The 16,824-nt window shown below is 39.3% G+C and overlaps 1 protein-coding gene across 2 annotated transcripts in view; it reads left to right on the top strand.

The window, feature by feature from the left end:
• Positions 1–709: 709 nt before the first annotated feature.
• Positions 710–16,824, top strand: part of Bmx (BMX non-receptor tyrosine kinase) — a 49,794-nt gene continuing 33,679 nt past the window's right edge. For both annotated transcript variants that reach the window (XM_048336684.1, XM_048336683.1), the window contains exons 1-5: positions 710–820; positions 9,022–9,168; positions 11,010–11,114; positions 13,339–13,420; positions 15,064–15,183. In XM_048336684.1, coding sequence (XP_048192641.1) covers positions 803–820; positions 9,022–9,168; positions 11,010–11,114; positions 13,339–13,420; positions 15,064–15,183 — 472 coding nt within the window. In that variant the 5' untranslated portion in view covers positions 710–802. The remainder of the gene's footprint in view (positions 821–9,021; positions 9,169–11,009; positions 11,115–13,338; positions 13,421–15,063; positions 15,184–16,824) is intronic.

Raw genomic sequence — 16,824 nt, 5'->3', positions numbered from 1 at the left:
TAATTCATACATTAATTCAATGTGTCAATGCATGCCCCCAAATGAATGATGGGTGATATATCCAGAGAAGAGCAAAAATGAATCCTGACATTCAGTATATATGACTAACCAGTTTGCACCAGAAAAAATGGTGAATGTTTAAAGCTAATTGGTGGGATGTTGTCATAGCAATGTAAAGAGACAATCACACTTTTTCACTGTAATCTTGGCCTATATATTTCCATTTCTGGATTCTTAACCACTGAAGCTGTGGAAATGTGCTCTTTTTGTGTCATATTCACTGTTTTCTCATGCATCCCTCTTTGGGTTCCTTTTGTCCAAGTGTTGAGTTGATGTTTTCATTGCTTCTTTTCTGTGCACTTTGGTGTTACCTAATGGTTTCCTGAGTCTGCCTCCTCTGAGAGAAGTCAACGTCAGCGGCTGAGTTTTGCCTATTTTCTTGTCCTTTCCAGAACACAGCTCTATAAACAAAAGCAGGGTTATCACATGTACCCATGAGTGGCCTGGAAAAGGCAGGAGTTGCAGTTATCAAAGTTGGAACCTTTATGAAATATGCTTTTGTCTCTGTTCTTGTTGCATTCAATCAGATCAACAAGTGTTGGCTAAGTGCAGAGCGTGGTTTCCTGTGGGATTGCGTAAGGCCCTACAGGACAATAAAGCATGGGGGGGGGGCACTGAGTAATGTAGCCATTTCTGACCCAATAGCTGAGAAAATGTAAAACAATTGGCTGGGACTGGAAAGAGGACAACTGAGACTGAGAAAGAACAGAATAGATTGACTTCGCTGCAGAGGCCCCCAGTGATGGAACAAGCCAAAATGGTACGTGTGAGTGGCAGGTGGCTATGGAGTGGATATTATACCCTACAGGAACTAAGTTCAGGTCCAGGGGTTGTGGGGCTTGAAGTTTTCAAAGTGTGGAGAAGCCATCCTAAGAAATATATGTACTCAATTCTGAACAATTCTGAAATTGTTGGGGCATCCTTGAGGCATTTTGAAGGCATTGTGTCATTTGGAAACCAGAAATGTAAGCTGCCGTGGTTTGTCAGTTCACCCCCTTGCTTGAAAACCTCACTCCAGACTGTATGTATATCATCACCAGCGTCATCTAACTGTTTCTTCTGCTGCCTTTTGTCCATGCTATTCTTTGGGCACTGTCCTTGTGTGGTGTTTTCATATTACTTTGGTGACTGTTTCTCAAAAGACAAAGACATTTTAGTTGTGCCTTCTTCATTATATATTATTTTAGCTACAAACATTTGTTCACAAGTTCCTGAAATCTCCTTAAGTTGGAGACTTGGAGCTATTTTAGATGGATATTGAAAGATGAGAGGGAGATAAACTATATAGTAGTACCCAAGTCTATGTGATTTGAATGTTCTTATGGACCGTGATGATTTCATTGGACTTAAAAATATTCCAACTATATTTTTGTCTACATCCGTGATTCTCAAGCTCTCGTGTGTTCCAGTACCTGGGGATCCTCCTGAAGTGCACATCAGGTGTACAGTGTCTGGGTGAGAGCTGAACCCACGTGCTGCTAGTACTCCCAGACCGTGGACCACACCTCGGTAACGCACATGCATTCTTTCTTCTTTTTTCTCTTTGTGCCAGTCCTGGGGCTTGAACTCTGAGACCTTCAGCTTTTTTGTTCAAAACTAGTGCTCTACCACCTGAGCCACAGCTCCACTTCTGGCTTTTTAGTGATTAAAGTCCCACAGACTTTACTGCCCAGGCTGGCTTCGAACCATCTTCAGGTCTCAGTCTCCTAAATAGCTAAGATTATAGGCATAGAGCCATTGGCATCTGGTGCATGTGTTCTTTTGTAAGACATATGGTGGCACAAATGCAGTCAATAAAGGGTTGGCTCATTCCAATTGTAAGATGTCCTTATGCATTCTCAAAGTTAACTTGTCTTCTGTCTTTTAACTTTGCTGTGGTTTATTTTAAGCTTTACCTAAGAGGATGAGAAGTGACATTATGTCTTTGAGGATGGTTTCATTGTCTTCAGTCTTAGAACATTCCCCATAGCTTATTGGAAGCTTTACTTGGGGGGATGAGGAGAAAGAGCATGTTTCCAGCACATCTACTAGTGTGCTGGGCCCTGCATATTTTTCTTGATTCCTCATGATATATGTGGGTTTTGTTTGTTTGTTGGGATTGGTTTTTGTTGGGTTTGTTCTCTCTCATTATAGATGAGGAAGCTGCGGTTTTGTAAGTTTAAGTAACATACATGCCCAGTTGCGTAGGAACAGAGCAAGGATTTGAACACACTGAAATATGGCATTTTCTTCCACACTAGCCTGTAAAGCTGAAGCAGTATTCTATACTTAACTAATTCTCCGAGATTTATTACTTTTTTTGCTTTTCTTCTAAGAAAGGTAATGCCCTGAGCAGAGGGAAGGGAGCAGAAGAAAGAGGCTCCTCAAAATACTGAAGTTCCTCCACTGGTATTGTACTAGCCAGTGAGCGAAAGTGGCAGCTACCAAGTTTGAGTACTGGTCTCAGACCAAAAAAACAAAACACAGGGAATTAAAGGCTAGTTTTCATCCCAACAGGAATAGCATTGGAATTCTGTCTTCTCCCTTTGGAAGAAAGTGATCTTTCCCAAATGTCTTGTTTTTTTGGTACATTCCTTTTGAAACAATTAAGGTACCGTGTTCCCAAATACCAAGGATATGAGCATTCATGTTAAAAGATTTCTGTTCAGGACAGAGCCAAGATCAAATGTAACTCTCTCTGGCCTGCATAACATCATGTGAAACAAAGGTTTATCAGAGTCTGCGGAGTTGGTATTTGTCATTGCCAACATCTTAAGGCATTATAATCCACTTTACCTGATTCTGAGTTGAGCTTTTTGTTCCTGTTTAAACTACCCATCATATTTTGTTCTGTTGTTTAGCGGGATGATAAGCAGGCCTGGCTTTGGGTGGATGTCTGAAGATTAAGTTTGTCAGAGTCCTCCAGTTTCCCTTTCAGACCCATAGCCAGCCTGTGCTTGAAGCATCTACTTCCTCTTCCCGTCCCTCCCCCTCCACTGCCTGCCCAGCACATGGATTATTTCACTCTCTTGGCACCAATCCAAATTTTTAGCTAAATGACATGTAAAATGTAAAAGAAGATAACTGAACTGAGAAAAGGGGTAAAGAATTGCTGCCCTCGCCTCTCAAGACACAGCTTTAACAAGACCAACATCTTTTACCAGTCAGGAAATAATTATTTTGGTTGAGAGAACTCTGCAATGGCTTCTTTTTTTTTTCTCAAATTTTTATTATCAAACTGATATACAGAGAGTTTACAGTATCATACGTTGGGCATTGGATACATTTCTTGTACTGTTTGTTGCCTTGTCCCTCATGCCCTCTGCAATGGCTTCTTTTAGCTGTCAATACCTTTCTTCCTTTCCTGCCTTCTGCTTCTCCTCTGTACTAATGAAAATTGACCCCAGCTTTTCAAGTTGCAAGTTCTCACCAGGTTTCAAAATGTGGGTTCAAGTTTTGCTATCTTTCGGTGAGTGTAGTACTAGGGATTGAATCCAGGGTTTTGCACATGTTGTAGGCTGCACCTCCAACCCAGAGGTTTGCTACTTAAAGCTGCCTTAACGGGTCCTTTGAAACATTAATTACCAGTGATACATGTCTTGAAGCCCTATCAAAAGGTCCTTTGCACAGGACTGAGAAGACCCAAATTTAGGCCTTGTTTTATCTATGGTATGCTTTACTTAGTGTCTTATTGCCACTGAGTGGACAATGTACCAATCAGGACACCATAATCTAGTTCCTTGCACTATGTCTCTTCATTCACCGGTTCATGGTCCTAATTCATAGGCCATAGGTTCAACATCCCACTTTCCACAGGCTGCTGGGGCTCAAAGCTGCGTATGTGAGAGGATTCCAAGGGTTCCTGCCAACTTTAACATGCTATGGCTGCCTTCTTGTAAATAAAAGATAGCGTCTTCTCTGGTTTGAGAGATATGCTTGTTCCTCTCTACACTGGTGTCATAATCAAGAATGTGAGCTACGGAATTAAATTGCCAGGATTGAAATTCCAACTCTATCACATTTACCATAATGTGACTTTTGTTGGTGATGCTGGTCGTGGGCCTTGTACACAGGCCTTGGGTGCTGTCCCTGAGCATTTTCACTCAAGGCTAGTGCTCTACACTTTTAACCACAGTGCCACTTCCAGTTTTCCAGTGATTGATTGAACAAAAACTTCCCACAGACTTTCCTGCCCAGGCTGGCTTTGAACCGTGATCTTCAACATCTCAGCCTTTTGAGTAGGAACCACTAGCACCCACCTATGTGACTTTTTTTCAGCATTATCAGGTATAGGCAGAGAATGAAGGTACAGCCTACTGTATAGTGTGACTCTGTTACAACCTATTCATAGGATGGGAATATCACATATTACCCAACAGGATGGCTGTGTTATGGTATGCCTCCTAAAAGAGGGGGACTTGGCTTTACCTCATAATGTGGAAGGTGTTATAAACTTCCTCATAGGATACTTGTGACTAGTAAGCAAATTGACATTTGTTAAGTGTTCTAAATAATGTCCAGTTTGTGGTGATTTTTCCATAAATTTGTCTAAGGTTATTATTTCTAAAATCATTTTGTCATCCTTCAAAGTCCAATGATCATGTCCTCCCTCACATAATACCTTTTGTGTTTTTTTTTTAAAGGAAACAAACAAAACTTTTATCTGGGAACTGTAAATCATGCCAGTAATCAGAGATTAAGGAGCTTGTGGTCATTTTTTAAGACCAGCCTAGGCAAAAAGTTCACAAGAACCCATTTCAACCAATAAAAAGCTAAGTAGATTTTTTTTTTTTTTTTTTTTTTTTTTTGGCCAGTCCTGGGGCTAGGACTCAGGGCCTGAGCTCTGTCCCTGGCTTCTTTTTGCTCAAGGCCAGCACTCTGCCACTTGAGCCACAGCGCCACTTCTGGCCATTTTCTGTCTATGTGGTGCTGGGGAATTGAACTCAGGGCCTCATGTATACGAGGCAAGCACTCTTGCCACTAGGCCATATCCCCAGCCCCTAAGTAGATTCTTACACAGGAAGTGTAAATAGAAAGATTGTGATCTAGGCTATCCCCAGCCAAAAAAAACACCCCAAAAATAATTGGAGGCATGGCTCAAGTGGAAGACCACTTAGCTGGCAAGTACTTCAAACCCTGAGCTCAAACCTCAGTAATAGCCTCCCAATCAAAAAACAGAAAAATTAGTTTTCCTCAGATAGCTCACAGTAAAGCAAACAAGTTCCACTGTAGCATTTGAGTTGATTCTTATCACGTTTTACCCCCACCCAGGACTAGTGCTCTAGTGCTTGAGCCATATTTCCACCCCACTTATAGGTTTTTCCTGGTTAATTAGAGAGAAAAGTCTCATGGACTTTCTTGCCCAGGCTGGCTTTGAACTCCAATCCTTAAGATCTCAGCCTCCTGAGTAGCTAGGATTACAGGCATGAGCCACTGGTGCCCAGCTATTTCTGTGCCAAGTATTTTCCCATAAGGTTTTTCATTTGTTATGAACTTTAGAGTAGAAAAGGAACTTAGTCAGGATAATCAGGCTGACAAATAAAAGTCCTGCAATATCCTTTAAGCCTCTGAGTCTACCACTCCACAGCAGTCTTCCATATTGATTAGTTATGAAACCCACTTTAAACTTGTTTGTTGACACTCAGGGCTATGGAAATCTAATCTTTATTTCTGGAAGCAACATTGGATATCAGGCATACTGAAAGTTTAAAGTCAAGTGTGCAAAATAGAACTTCTAAACTGACCTGCATATTTTTATGATGTTTCTCTTATACAGTCTAAATGACCTTAGTGATTATGAGTCATTTTAATTTATATGGATGGTATAGGTTATATTATGGCTATCAGCTTCCTTGTACAAAATTCAATATTGATTTCTGTTAGGTATAGATTTTGGGGTTTTGTTTTGCCTCCCCTGTGTTTTAATCTCTCTCTAGTTTCATGTTCTATGGAAATAGGCAGTGTGGCTATTTGGTAAGCAAATTGATGTTTCTATTCTTTGTACTTGTCAATATGAGAGTCCAGCCCAATCCTACCAGCTCCTCTATGGAAATACATTTTTGCTTAATACTGACTAGGTTTAGGAACTCGTTTTATTTTAAAAGAGATTATTTTTTCATCTATCTTCCCAATTGAACTTTCCTTAAATATGGGTGGACAGAGCAAGAGTCTTCTAGTCTCTTGGCAAGCATTTGAGCAGATGATTGTACCTGAGCTCCTTTTGGTATCACCATAATGAAAGCAAAGAAATATAATGTTTTGACATAGAAAGCATCACCAATTCTATTCTCTCATACCAAATGAGACCATAGAAATACCTTCAAGTTGCCATCAAGACTATATGGAGGAGAAAGGAGACATAAAGAACAGGAACAACTAGAAGGAGAAAGCAAGTCCAAGCCTAGTTTGACTTAGAAGAAACTGATCTAGTGGTGACAAAAGTATGAATCCTCAAAACGGGGCTCATCCAATTTGTAAAGAAAGCCTCAGAGCACACCTTAGCGAGTGGAGCTTTGATGATCTGGCTCTCCTGGGTAGAACTTTGAAGCATGTGGCTACAGGCATTTGTCACTTGACAACCAGAGATTGCAGGTGTGTGCTAGCACACTACTTTAAGGAATTGGGTTTTAACTAGTTATACACCCAAATTTGGCAAGAGATTTTTACAATTTTTAAAATGTACAAGCATAACAATAGAACAGTGTTCTAGCCAGATACTTGTAGCTCAGGCCTGTAATCCTAGCTACTCAGGAGGTTGAGATCTGCAGATCATGGTTCAAAGCCACCTTAGGCAGGCAAATCCATGAGGATCTTATCTCTTATTAACCACCAGAAAACTGGAAGTGGGACTGTGACTCTAAATGATAGGTTGCTATCCTTCAGTGAAAGAGCTTGGGGACAGCACCCAGGCTCAGAGATCAAGCCCCACAACTGACCAAAAAAAAAGTATTCTGTAACTTTGTCTAGTGTTCAGCTCCCCACAAAGAGTCTTTAAGTCACAAAAAGTATAGCTTCGTAGTTTTCAAGCTAATTATCTCATCATAGATTTTTTTTTTTTTTTTTTTTGGCCAGTCCTGGGCCTTGGACTCAGGGCCTGAGCACTGTCCCTGGCTTCTTCCCGCTCAAGGCTAGCACTCTGCCACTTGAGCCACAGCGCCGCTTCTGGCCGTTTTCTGTATATGTGGTGCTGGGGAATCGAACCTAGGGCCTCGTGTATCCGAGGCAGGCACTCTTGCCACTAGGCTATATCCCCAGCCCCTCATCATAGATTTTGCATGTAGAAAATATGCTTATCTGGGCAAGCATTTGTGTGAAATTTCCAGTGAAGGCAGAGGTAAAAGATAGGTCTGATACTTACTTCCTCCAGTCCTGCTGGCTCCACTGTACCCTGATTTTACCCTGTTTTCTAGACCCAAGCAAAAAATAATAATAAAACGATGCAGTGGGCACAGTAATTAACACCCATTGCGCTAAAAAAGGACCCCACTGTATGTGGTTACCTTTATAACAAAATTATCCCATTTTTAAAAAATCAATAAAAACAATATGCAGAGAAAAAATGACCAAGATTTCATTATATGAAATGGTTAAGATTTCTACTACTTCTGTCCATAAATCAAAACTACTCTTACAGGATACTTGGGGTATTCTAATACTCTTTTGACCTATGTAGATTTCAAAATTCTTGCTTTTAGAGTTGCACAGCTTATATTAAGAAGGAAGGAGCTGAGACTTGTGGTGGTTTATTCAACTGTCTTTGGTAGTCTCCTTCTCATTCTACCCTGATGCCACAGTGGACACATCATGATGCTGGGCCATTAAGAAATGCCCTCTAGTAATTGGATGGGTTCCCTTGGCACCTGCCTTGATCTAGAGAGAGCAGTCTGTGTGGGTACTTCCTGATCAACGGTGCTAAATAGGATGCAAATACCTTTTCTTTAAATGCATGACCTGGTGTAGCCAGAGGCAATACGAGTGATGGTGCTTCAGAGCAGTGACTTTTTTCTTTGAGTTTGAGACTTGAAATTAAGGACACCCATCAACTTTGGCTGCAGAGTGCCTAAGGTGAGCGAAGTTACTTATGTTCAGATCATCAACCAACAGGTTTAGGTATTGGGCTTCAAACTGCAAATAAAAATGCAGTTTCACAAGCCCACTCTTTACCATTGTGATTTTTCATTATCAGACTGACACTGATACTAAAACTCAGTGGAACCAGGAATATCAAGGATAAAGAAAGAGTTAAGATAAAATCAGGATAAACAAATTAAAAATATTAGTTAACTGCCAAAGTGAATTAAACCTCAATTGAAGAAAATGAAGGCATTTATTATTGCAGAAATGTTTTAAAATAAAAATTAAGAGTGTTTTTACTTTGCTTAAATGTACTCATTTTTGTAGTTCTTTTATATTGCTTGAGTATTCATTTTGATTTCAAATTCTGTTCGTTGTGTTTAACATTTGGTCATGATCAGGGATTGGGTTGTTGCATGATGACTTGGATAATTTGGTCAGTCTACTGACCACAGTAACAGAGGAAAGTTTCAGATGATTAATACCTTCATACCTGGTGAGCTACCTAAAGTATAATTTTTAGAGTCTTATTCTATCCTATTCAGATCAACAAAAACATTTAGAATGTTAGAGTAAAGAACATTTTGTTGAGGCAGTCCAGAGGATGGTATAAAGATGCTAAATCCAGACTAGAAGGTGACTGAATGTATGAAATACTCTCGTAAATCAATGGCATTATAGAACCCCAGAACAACACCCTTAGGGAAAAAATAAGTGTAGGTATGTATATATTTTGTTAAATAATCCTAAGTAATCATATTTATAAAAGTTAGGATTTATACTATCCTAAAAGTTAGGATTTATAATATCCCTGAATGAAAAACAGTTGAGTAAGATATAGGGAGGCTAAAGCTGAAAACCCAGGTAGATATCACAATCAATTTAATTCTTTGGTTTGATTTGATTTAGGACGATAGTATGAACACAAAATCTATTCTTGAAGAACTTCTTCTCAAAAGGTCACAGCAAAAGAAGAAAATGTCACCAAATAATTACAAAGAGCGCCTTTTTGTTCTGACCAAAACAAACCTTTCCTACTATGAATATGACAAAATGGTGAGTCTCTACTTACTCCATTGTCTTCGTAGTATTTATTATCATTCCTAAGTATCTACAAAGTCTTTGATCATAATGAAAAATATCAAATTTCTCAGTTTCTGCAATGAAGATGACCTGCATCTAAATATTACACTGCTTTTTTTACCCAAAGTATAATAAATTCAAGATAAAGGATTTTGTGATATTAGTTAACTTCAATAAAATGTATTACGCCTAAATGGAAGCATATTTTTGTGTCCTCAGGGACATTGGTCAATGGCTGGAGCCATTTTTGGTTGCCACAACTGCTGATGGGGGAAGGGATGAAAACTAGTGGGGTCCAGTGGGTAGATTGTAGCAATGTGAACAAAGATCCTACAATAGAAGAACTGCTCCCACAGCAAAGATTTTTCCAGCCCCAAGTGTTACTAACACTAAGGATCCAAAATGATGCCAGAAACTAAAACAGTATTGGAAAGAAGATGATCTCATTACAGTTGAAAATTCTATCATAGTAGAAACACTGAAATACTCCCATAAAACTGAATCAAAGCAGGTTCCTTGCACAATTAAATATTGACTTTCCTGACTATATTTGCTTCATGGAAAGTGACAAGACACATTTTCTGATTCTCAAGCAAGTTATTAACTCTTCCTTAAACACTTGCTTTTGGAGGACTATGTTTGTGGTCACACTTGAGAAAATATTCTGTGCTTAGACTTTGTTTTACTATTATGGGGTAATTGGAAGCAATTCTCTCCTGACCACCCCAAGCTGCAGACTCCCTTCTGGGCAAAACTTTAGCTTTATGATTTTCCTTGCTCACTAAAGTGTGTCATATGACATAACTTATATTTGGTAAAGAGAGTGACTTTTTTCAGTATTGGCACTTTGCACTTACAAGGGAGATGTTGGGGTTTTTAGCCTCCCGCGCTCTCCTGACCTGCGGGAGAGATGGGAAAAGACGCCCCAACGGGGGGAGCCAAGAAGAGGAAAAAAGGGCAGACAGACTGCCACCCAAGCCCCCCTTTCGTTGGGGTACAAACAGACAGTCCGGGAGCCAAGTCAGCGCTAAGACTCAGTTTAATGGTGGAAATGAGCTGCTTTTTAAACAGGTCAGAGAGTGTCGGAAGGGGAGGGGTACGTGCACCTACGTAGGGGCTGTGAATGGATGCCTGAGCTGTCGGTCAAGGGCAGAGAGCCGAGGGACCACCCTAAGGGTGGCCTAATTCTACGTCACAGCCCACAGGACCGCCACTGGGTTCACCACCAGGCACCATCTTGGCTACACGTGGTCCCAAGGCTGGGAGGCAGGGCCAGCTAGAACCGCCTTTCCCATTCTGCGGATCCCGGAAGGCAGGCGGGGGCTATCCACGTGGCCCCAGGGCTGGGAAAACAGGTGGTGCCAGCTAGAATCGCCTCTTAATGATGCAAGGTGTCCGGGCAGGCGTGCCACACAGGGAGAGACTACCACTTGAGTCACACCCCAGCCCTTCTTGTTTTAAGGGTTTTCTTTTTGATAGTTTCACTTTTTCCCCCTGGGCCAGCCTAGCGTGTGCTCTTCCTACATAGCTGTGGTTTAAGATGAGGTCTCAACTGCTTTTTGCCCAACCTGACTTCAAATAGTGATTTTTTTTTTCCTCTCTGTGCATCCCAAGTAGCTGAAATTATTGGAATTGTAGGTGGGAGCCCTCATATCCAGCCTCCCCCCTTTATGTCTCTATCTAATATTTATTATATTATTTTTATAATTATGTTATTTATTTTTATTTTATTATTACTACTGTATTATTTTATATTGTTTATAATATATTCTTATTATATTTTATATTTGTTTTATTGTATATATATATGACAGAAAAGAGGCAGCAGAAAAGGATCAATTGAAATTAAGAAAATCAGATGTGTGGAGAAAGTCAATCTAGAGGAGCAAACTCCTGTGGAAAGACAATACCCATTTCAGGTAAAGAAGTGATATTGCATTGGATTGGTGATTCTCCCTTTAATATTTTGTATTATGAATTTAATGTAGCTATGAAAAAATAATGATACTTCAAAATGATCCATGAAGACAATGATAAGACTGAAGCTCCAGTAACTCACACCTGGAATCAGAACTACTCAGGTGGCTAAGATCCAGAGGATCAAGTCCAGCCTGGCCATAAAAGTTTGCCAAACTCCAACTCCAAAAATAACCAGCAAAATACACTCTACAAGTGGTAGTGCACCAGGCTAGTGAGCATAAGGACTTCTGTTCAAACCCCAAAGCCACCAACACAGATACACACACACACACACACACACACACACACACACACAGAGCAAGAGAGAGAGAGAGAGAGAGAGAGAGAGAGAGAGAGAGAGAATGATAAAACTTGAAATATTCCCAAATGCGAGCTGGACTTTTTGCCAAAAATTATTTCTATCTGCCTTCCCCGAAGAGAGGAAAGCAAAATGAATGTATAAACTGACACATTCTTGTGGTCTAACTTGTCTTGGCTCTGACAAACATGGTTGAGTATTCTGTAGTAGGAACACCACACAGAAGAAAATCCAGACCCTTCCCAAAGGGATTTGCATTACATGACAAAACAGACTAAGAAATAGACTATTATAATGAAGCAAGGGTGTGTTAAGAGAGAGGTTGCCCCAGGAAGCAGAACCTTTGCTCATTACAGTGTGATGGGGAAAACAAATGAGTTTAGCTCGGCAGGAGAGGTAACAGGACAAAGACAGCAGGTCTCAAAGTACTGATGGGTAAAAATAATGCCCCCCAAAGAAAGCCGATCTATGAGGAGAAAGCAATGGGCTGGACTAGACCATGAAGGAGTTTGCACTCCCTGCCAAGGAATTTTAATTTTACTCTGCAGTGTCTTAAACAGTGGCATATTATGGAGTATACAATACCTTTTGGAATTGTCTTAATCTAAATCATGTCCTACTTGTATCTTTCTGATTTAAAAGCAGATAGGTTGTCTTTAAATGGCCAGACTACCTTGTGCTAGAATTAGAGAACTATGGCAAAAAAAAAGAGGAGATAACAATGACTCTGTTGAGTAACAGCCAGTACCTCCCACTATAAAAATATTTTCCAATTGGGAGAAGATAGGGAAGAATGTACTCAGGGAAGAGAATGCAAACTCACAGAAAGGAGATATGGGCTTCTTAAAAGCACACAGGTTATGGAACACTGCAGAGACTTAATCCCACCATTGTTCTTTGTATAGCCATAAATAGATATTTATCTTTTCTCTGAGTGCTTCCTCATTTGTGAAAAGGCATACCCATAGATATTTTATAAATTAAAATATGAAAGTAGCTAAGAGGGAGCCCAGCAACTAATAGTTCTTCAATAAATGAGATGGAGTATTTGTCAACAGTAGACTAAGATAGAGATCTGAGAAGAACATTGCAATCTTCAAATATTTAAACAATGGTCCTGAAGAATAGGATTCTAGGGATTCTTGAATGCCCTGTGGCACAACAGACCAAAGGAACGAGCAGGCATAGTTTTACTCCATGCAAACATGATCAGAGGATATTAGAACTGACAAACCTGGCCTAGAAAAGTAAAGGACACTCCATCCCTGGAGATATTTTAAGGGCAGAACACTTAAAAGATTTTTACAATGGGCTATAACTGTCCACTGGTTAAGCAAACCAACCTGAACACTCGGAAGCCATATGTAATGCCTCGCATGGAGAGAATCATAATTCACGATGGTCCAGAACATCCCTATAGAGATCTCAGTATTCATCTCCGTCATTATTGCTATTGCTGTGAGTTCCCAATTGTACTGAAGTCTGGGATAAAATGAATTGAGGGATGGGAGGTTCAAAAACTGAACTGTTTTTATCTAGTCCCAAAGTATGTATATATGTATGTATATTCCAAATATATATGCTTTGGAATTAGATAATATGAATAATATATATCCATATATATATTGCTTTGGAATATATGACAAATATATGTGAATCTAAAATTAATATAATGAATGATATATAAATATAATGAATATATTCCAAAACATGGAATTTATATATCAATATATTTGCTTTAGAATATATGAGTGTGTTAGAATACATAAGAAATGTATATATATATTTGGGATATGCAAAAGTGCCTGAGTGACATTTGATGTTATTACATCAAAGTGCATTACATCTCTTCTTTTCCTTTGCAGATTGTCTATAAAGATGGACTTCTCTATGTCTATGCATCCAATGAAGAGAGCAGAAGTCAGTGGCTGAAAGCATTACAAAAAGGTAATTCGAAACTCAGAAAAAGAGAGTGCTAGATTAACTTGTGGAGAAAAGAGAGCAGTAAAAGGACCCCAGATTTTCCTACCAACCTTAAAGAATGTACCAGATGCATCTACATTTTGTATTCTCATTATTATCCACAGGAAGCCTGTGGATCGGATTCCCAGTGCTGCTTAGCACAGAGCTGGCTATTATGTGTTCCCCGCAGGTCTGGGGAAAGCACTTTGCCTACTCTCTACCGCTGGGCTCACCTGCACCAGTGTGAAGTCTAAATCTTCTTGGAACTGTGTCAAGTCCTGCGCTGTTTAGAGAAAACTATGTCTAACGTTTAACTAAGCACTTCATCACTTACTTGCTAGAATTTTTATTACTAATTCTAAAGGATTTTGTTAGATAAACTTCTTGACAACTATATAGGAAGGGGAAATGTTATTGTGTACTTTTAAGAGGAGTGAAGTTAATGGCAACCAAGAAACAGCCAATATCATAAATCTAACAATGAGTCTCACAACTCAAGTACCCAAACTCCATTTTAACCAGTACATTGTAAAACAAAAGCAAAATCAGCCATTAGACAAAACTAGAGATTGAAAGCAGCTTGTATTCAGTGATCTTTTTAGGCTGCCATGATAACAATCTTTGGAAAAGAAAGAAAAATTGTCATTAATAATTTGGCACTGAGAAATTTCCTTCTTCAATGTTTTTATTTTGAAAGTGGATAATGATGTGGGGAAAATACCCCAGATGAATTCTTATGTTTGTAAAGGAAGATTTTATTTTTAGTTTACTTTATTAAAATTTAAATTATGGGGCTGGGAATATGGCCTAGTGGCAAGAGTGCTTGCTTCGTAAAATTTAAATTATGGCTCTTTCTCAGTATGCCTGAAATTACATACATATATTCTACTTTAATACAAAAATATCTTTGTTCTCATATAAAGCTTAGTTTTTCCTTTTCCTGAAAGGATTTAATGAATAATTCTGTAGTGATAGTCAAGTGATCCATTTGGGGAAGAAATTTCTCTTTGCCTACTACCACTTCAATGAAGTGGGAGAGGTCTTGCACTCTCACTTGGTTTTTTTTACTCAAGACTGCCTCTCTTACACTTGAGCCACACCTCCACTTCTGGATTTTTATTGTTTCACTGGACATAAATCTCATGGACTTTTCTACACAGACTGGCTTGGAACCAAGATCCTCAGATCTCAACCTCCTGAGTAGCTAGGATTACAGACATGAGCCACGAATGCCCAGATCAATTAGAATTTTTCACTAGCATCTAGTCCTACCATCCAACATCCTTTTGTCACAAGACAGTGCCATGTGCTATAACCCATTACTTATTTTTATGGATATAGTTCTAAAATCTAACAGCAACATGAACAGTATATGCATGTTTCCTAACTTTTAAAAACATTTATGGGTGATAAGTGGCTATGGTTTTCTCACTGGATATGTGGTAAGATTATCCTTTTTGGTTTATTAACTTTGGGGTGAATAAATTATATACTTGGGAACCATTGGCTCTTACCCTGGCTGTAGACAGACAGAGGTTTGTATTGTTGTGTAATGGCTGTATTTTCCGAATGTGTATCTTCTCTTTGGCGAATGTGTACTTATGTCTTGCATCCTTCCTGTTCCTCAGAGATAAGAGGAAACCCCCACCTGCTCATCAAGTACCACAGTGGCTTCTTTGTGGACGGGAAGTTCCTGTGCTGCCAGCAGAGTTGCAAAGCAGCCCCTGGATGCACCCTCTGGGAAGCATGTAATGTGTGACCCCTTGTTGGGCTGGGTCATTCAACCCAGTCTGCCAGATACCAAAATAACTTGTCAGGCAACCAAATGGACCATGCTGGTTGGTTTGAAAATCCAGCCTTGAAGATGCTGGATTGTGAATGAAGTCTAATGCTAGGGTCAATGAAAAGAATGACATTAGTATATGCCTTTTAGGAGAAATATTTTTAACATTGGAAACATGAACAAGCCATGGCCTTTTACTTTCTTACATAATGAGTTCTAGTTTAAAATAAGCTCTAAGGACATAAAAGGTGGTGAATATACCACGATGGTTCAAACAACTAAATTTTGCACTTGATAAGAAAATCAGAGCTGGGCATGGTGGTGAACACATGTAATCCCAATAGATAGGAAGCTACGACAGAGAAATCTGAAGTTTGAGGCCAACCTGGGGTGCAGAGTGAGAACCTATAAAAAAAACTCAACTCTTTGTTCTCATTATAAACTTAAATTTAAAAAACCATAAGCAAAAAAAACAGCCATTTTTTCAAATATGTGAAGATTTAAATAATACTGTTAACTTCTGTATGTACAAACATACTGTCTAAAATTTTAAAAGATATACTTAGAGTGACTTGTCATTCTAAACAAGTGTGTTGATTTTTTTTGCTGGTCCTGGGGCTTGAACTCAGGGCCAGGGTGGTGTCCCTAAGCTTTTGTGCTCAAAACTGGCAGTCCACCACTTAAGCTACAGCTTCACTTAGGATTTTTTTTGAAAGTTCATTGAAGATAAAGAGTCTCATAAACTTTCTTGCCTGTGGTGGCTTGGAATTGCAATCCTCAGATCTCAGCCTCCTGAGTAACTAGGATTACAGGCGTGAGCCACCAGCGCCTGGTGGTCTGTTAATTTTTAAATAACATCAGACAACTGTTTTTATAAAGGTACAATCAGATTCTGATATTCAGTGTTATATTGTTAGGGAAATGAGGGCCTTATATGATGTAATAGATTATAAATTTTAAAGATTTAGAATTGTTTAATGGCATGATGTTGATACATTGAAAAGGAACAACTATTTTAGTAGCAGTTTCTCCAGTCTGGACAAAATATGCCTGGATTATGATGGGATGGATGTAAAGTATTGATATCAGCAAATGGTATGAAATGGCAGTATTTCATCAACTAGAAGGTACATATTTACATGAATTATTCAAATTCAGCCCATAACAGTTTTGTTAACCAACAGTGGTGTGCATATTACTACTGGTAATTTTACCAAAAACATCAATCAATAAATATTCTTTTTTTCTGCCTCAATTAGACTAGGAAATGAATACTTCTTTATCTCAATTAGATCACATTGCCCTTTATACTGGTGAATGATAGCCATTACTTGAACTCTACAAATTTTAGTTCATGTAGGTCCTTTTGCCACTGTGCAGGGCTAAGGAATAATGGCTTCTTACAATATTAATCATTTTCCCCAGTGTTTCTATCTGTGATCTGGCAATCTTAGCTGTCTGGACAGATGACAGCTCTGACCTTGCCCTACCTCACCGGGAAAGAGCAGAAAAAAGTGGAGAAGGTATTTCCTTAGGATTCGTGTCCTAGACTCCATGTTCAAGGCATTCCCCACAAGTCCTGGGCGCTACAGTTTCTTTGCCAGAC

Source organism: Perognathus longimembris, chromosome 28 (genome assembly GCF_023159225.1).
Source record: "Perognathus longimembris pacificus isolate PPM17 chromosome 28, ASM2315922v1, whole genome shotgun sequence".
NCBI classification, from domain to species: Eukaryota; Metazoa; Chordata; class Mammalia; order Rodentia; family Heteromyidae; genus Perognathus; species Perognathus longimembris.
The sequence above is the reverse complement of the archived record's forward strand: the minus strand, read 5'-3'. Positions and strand labels throughout refer to the sequence as shown.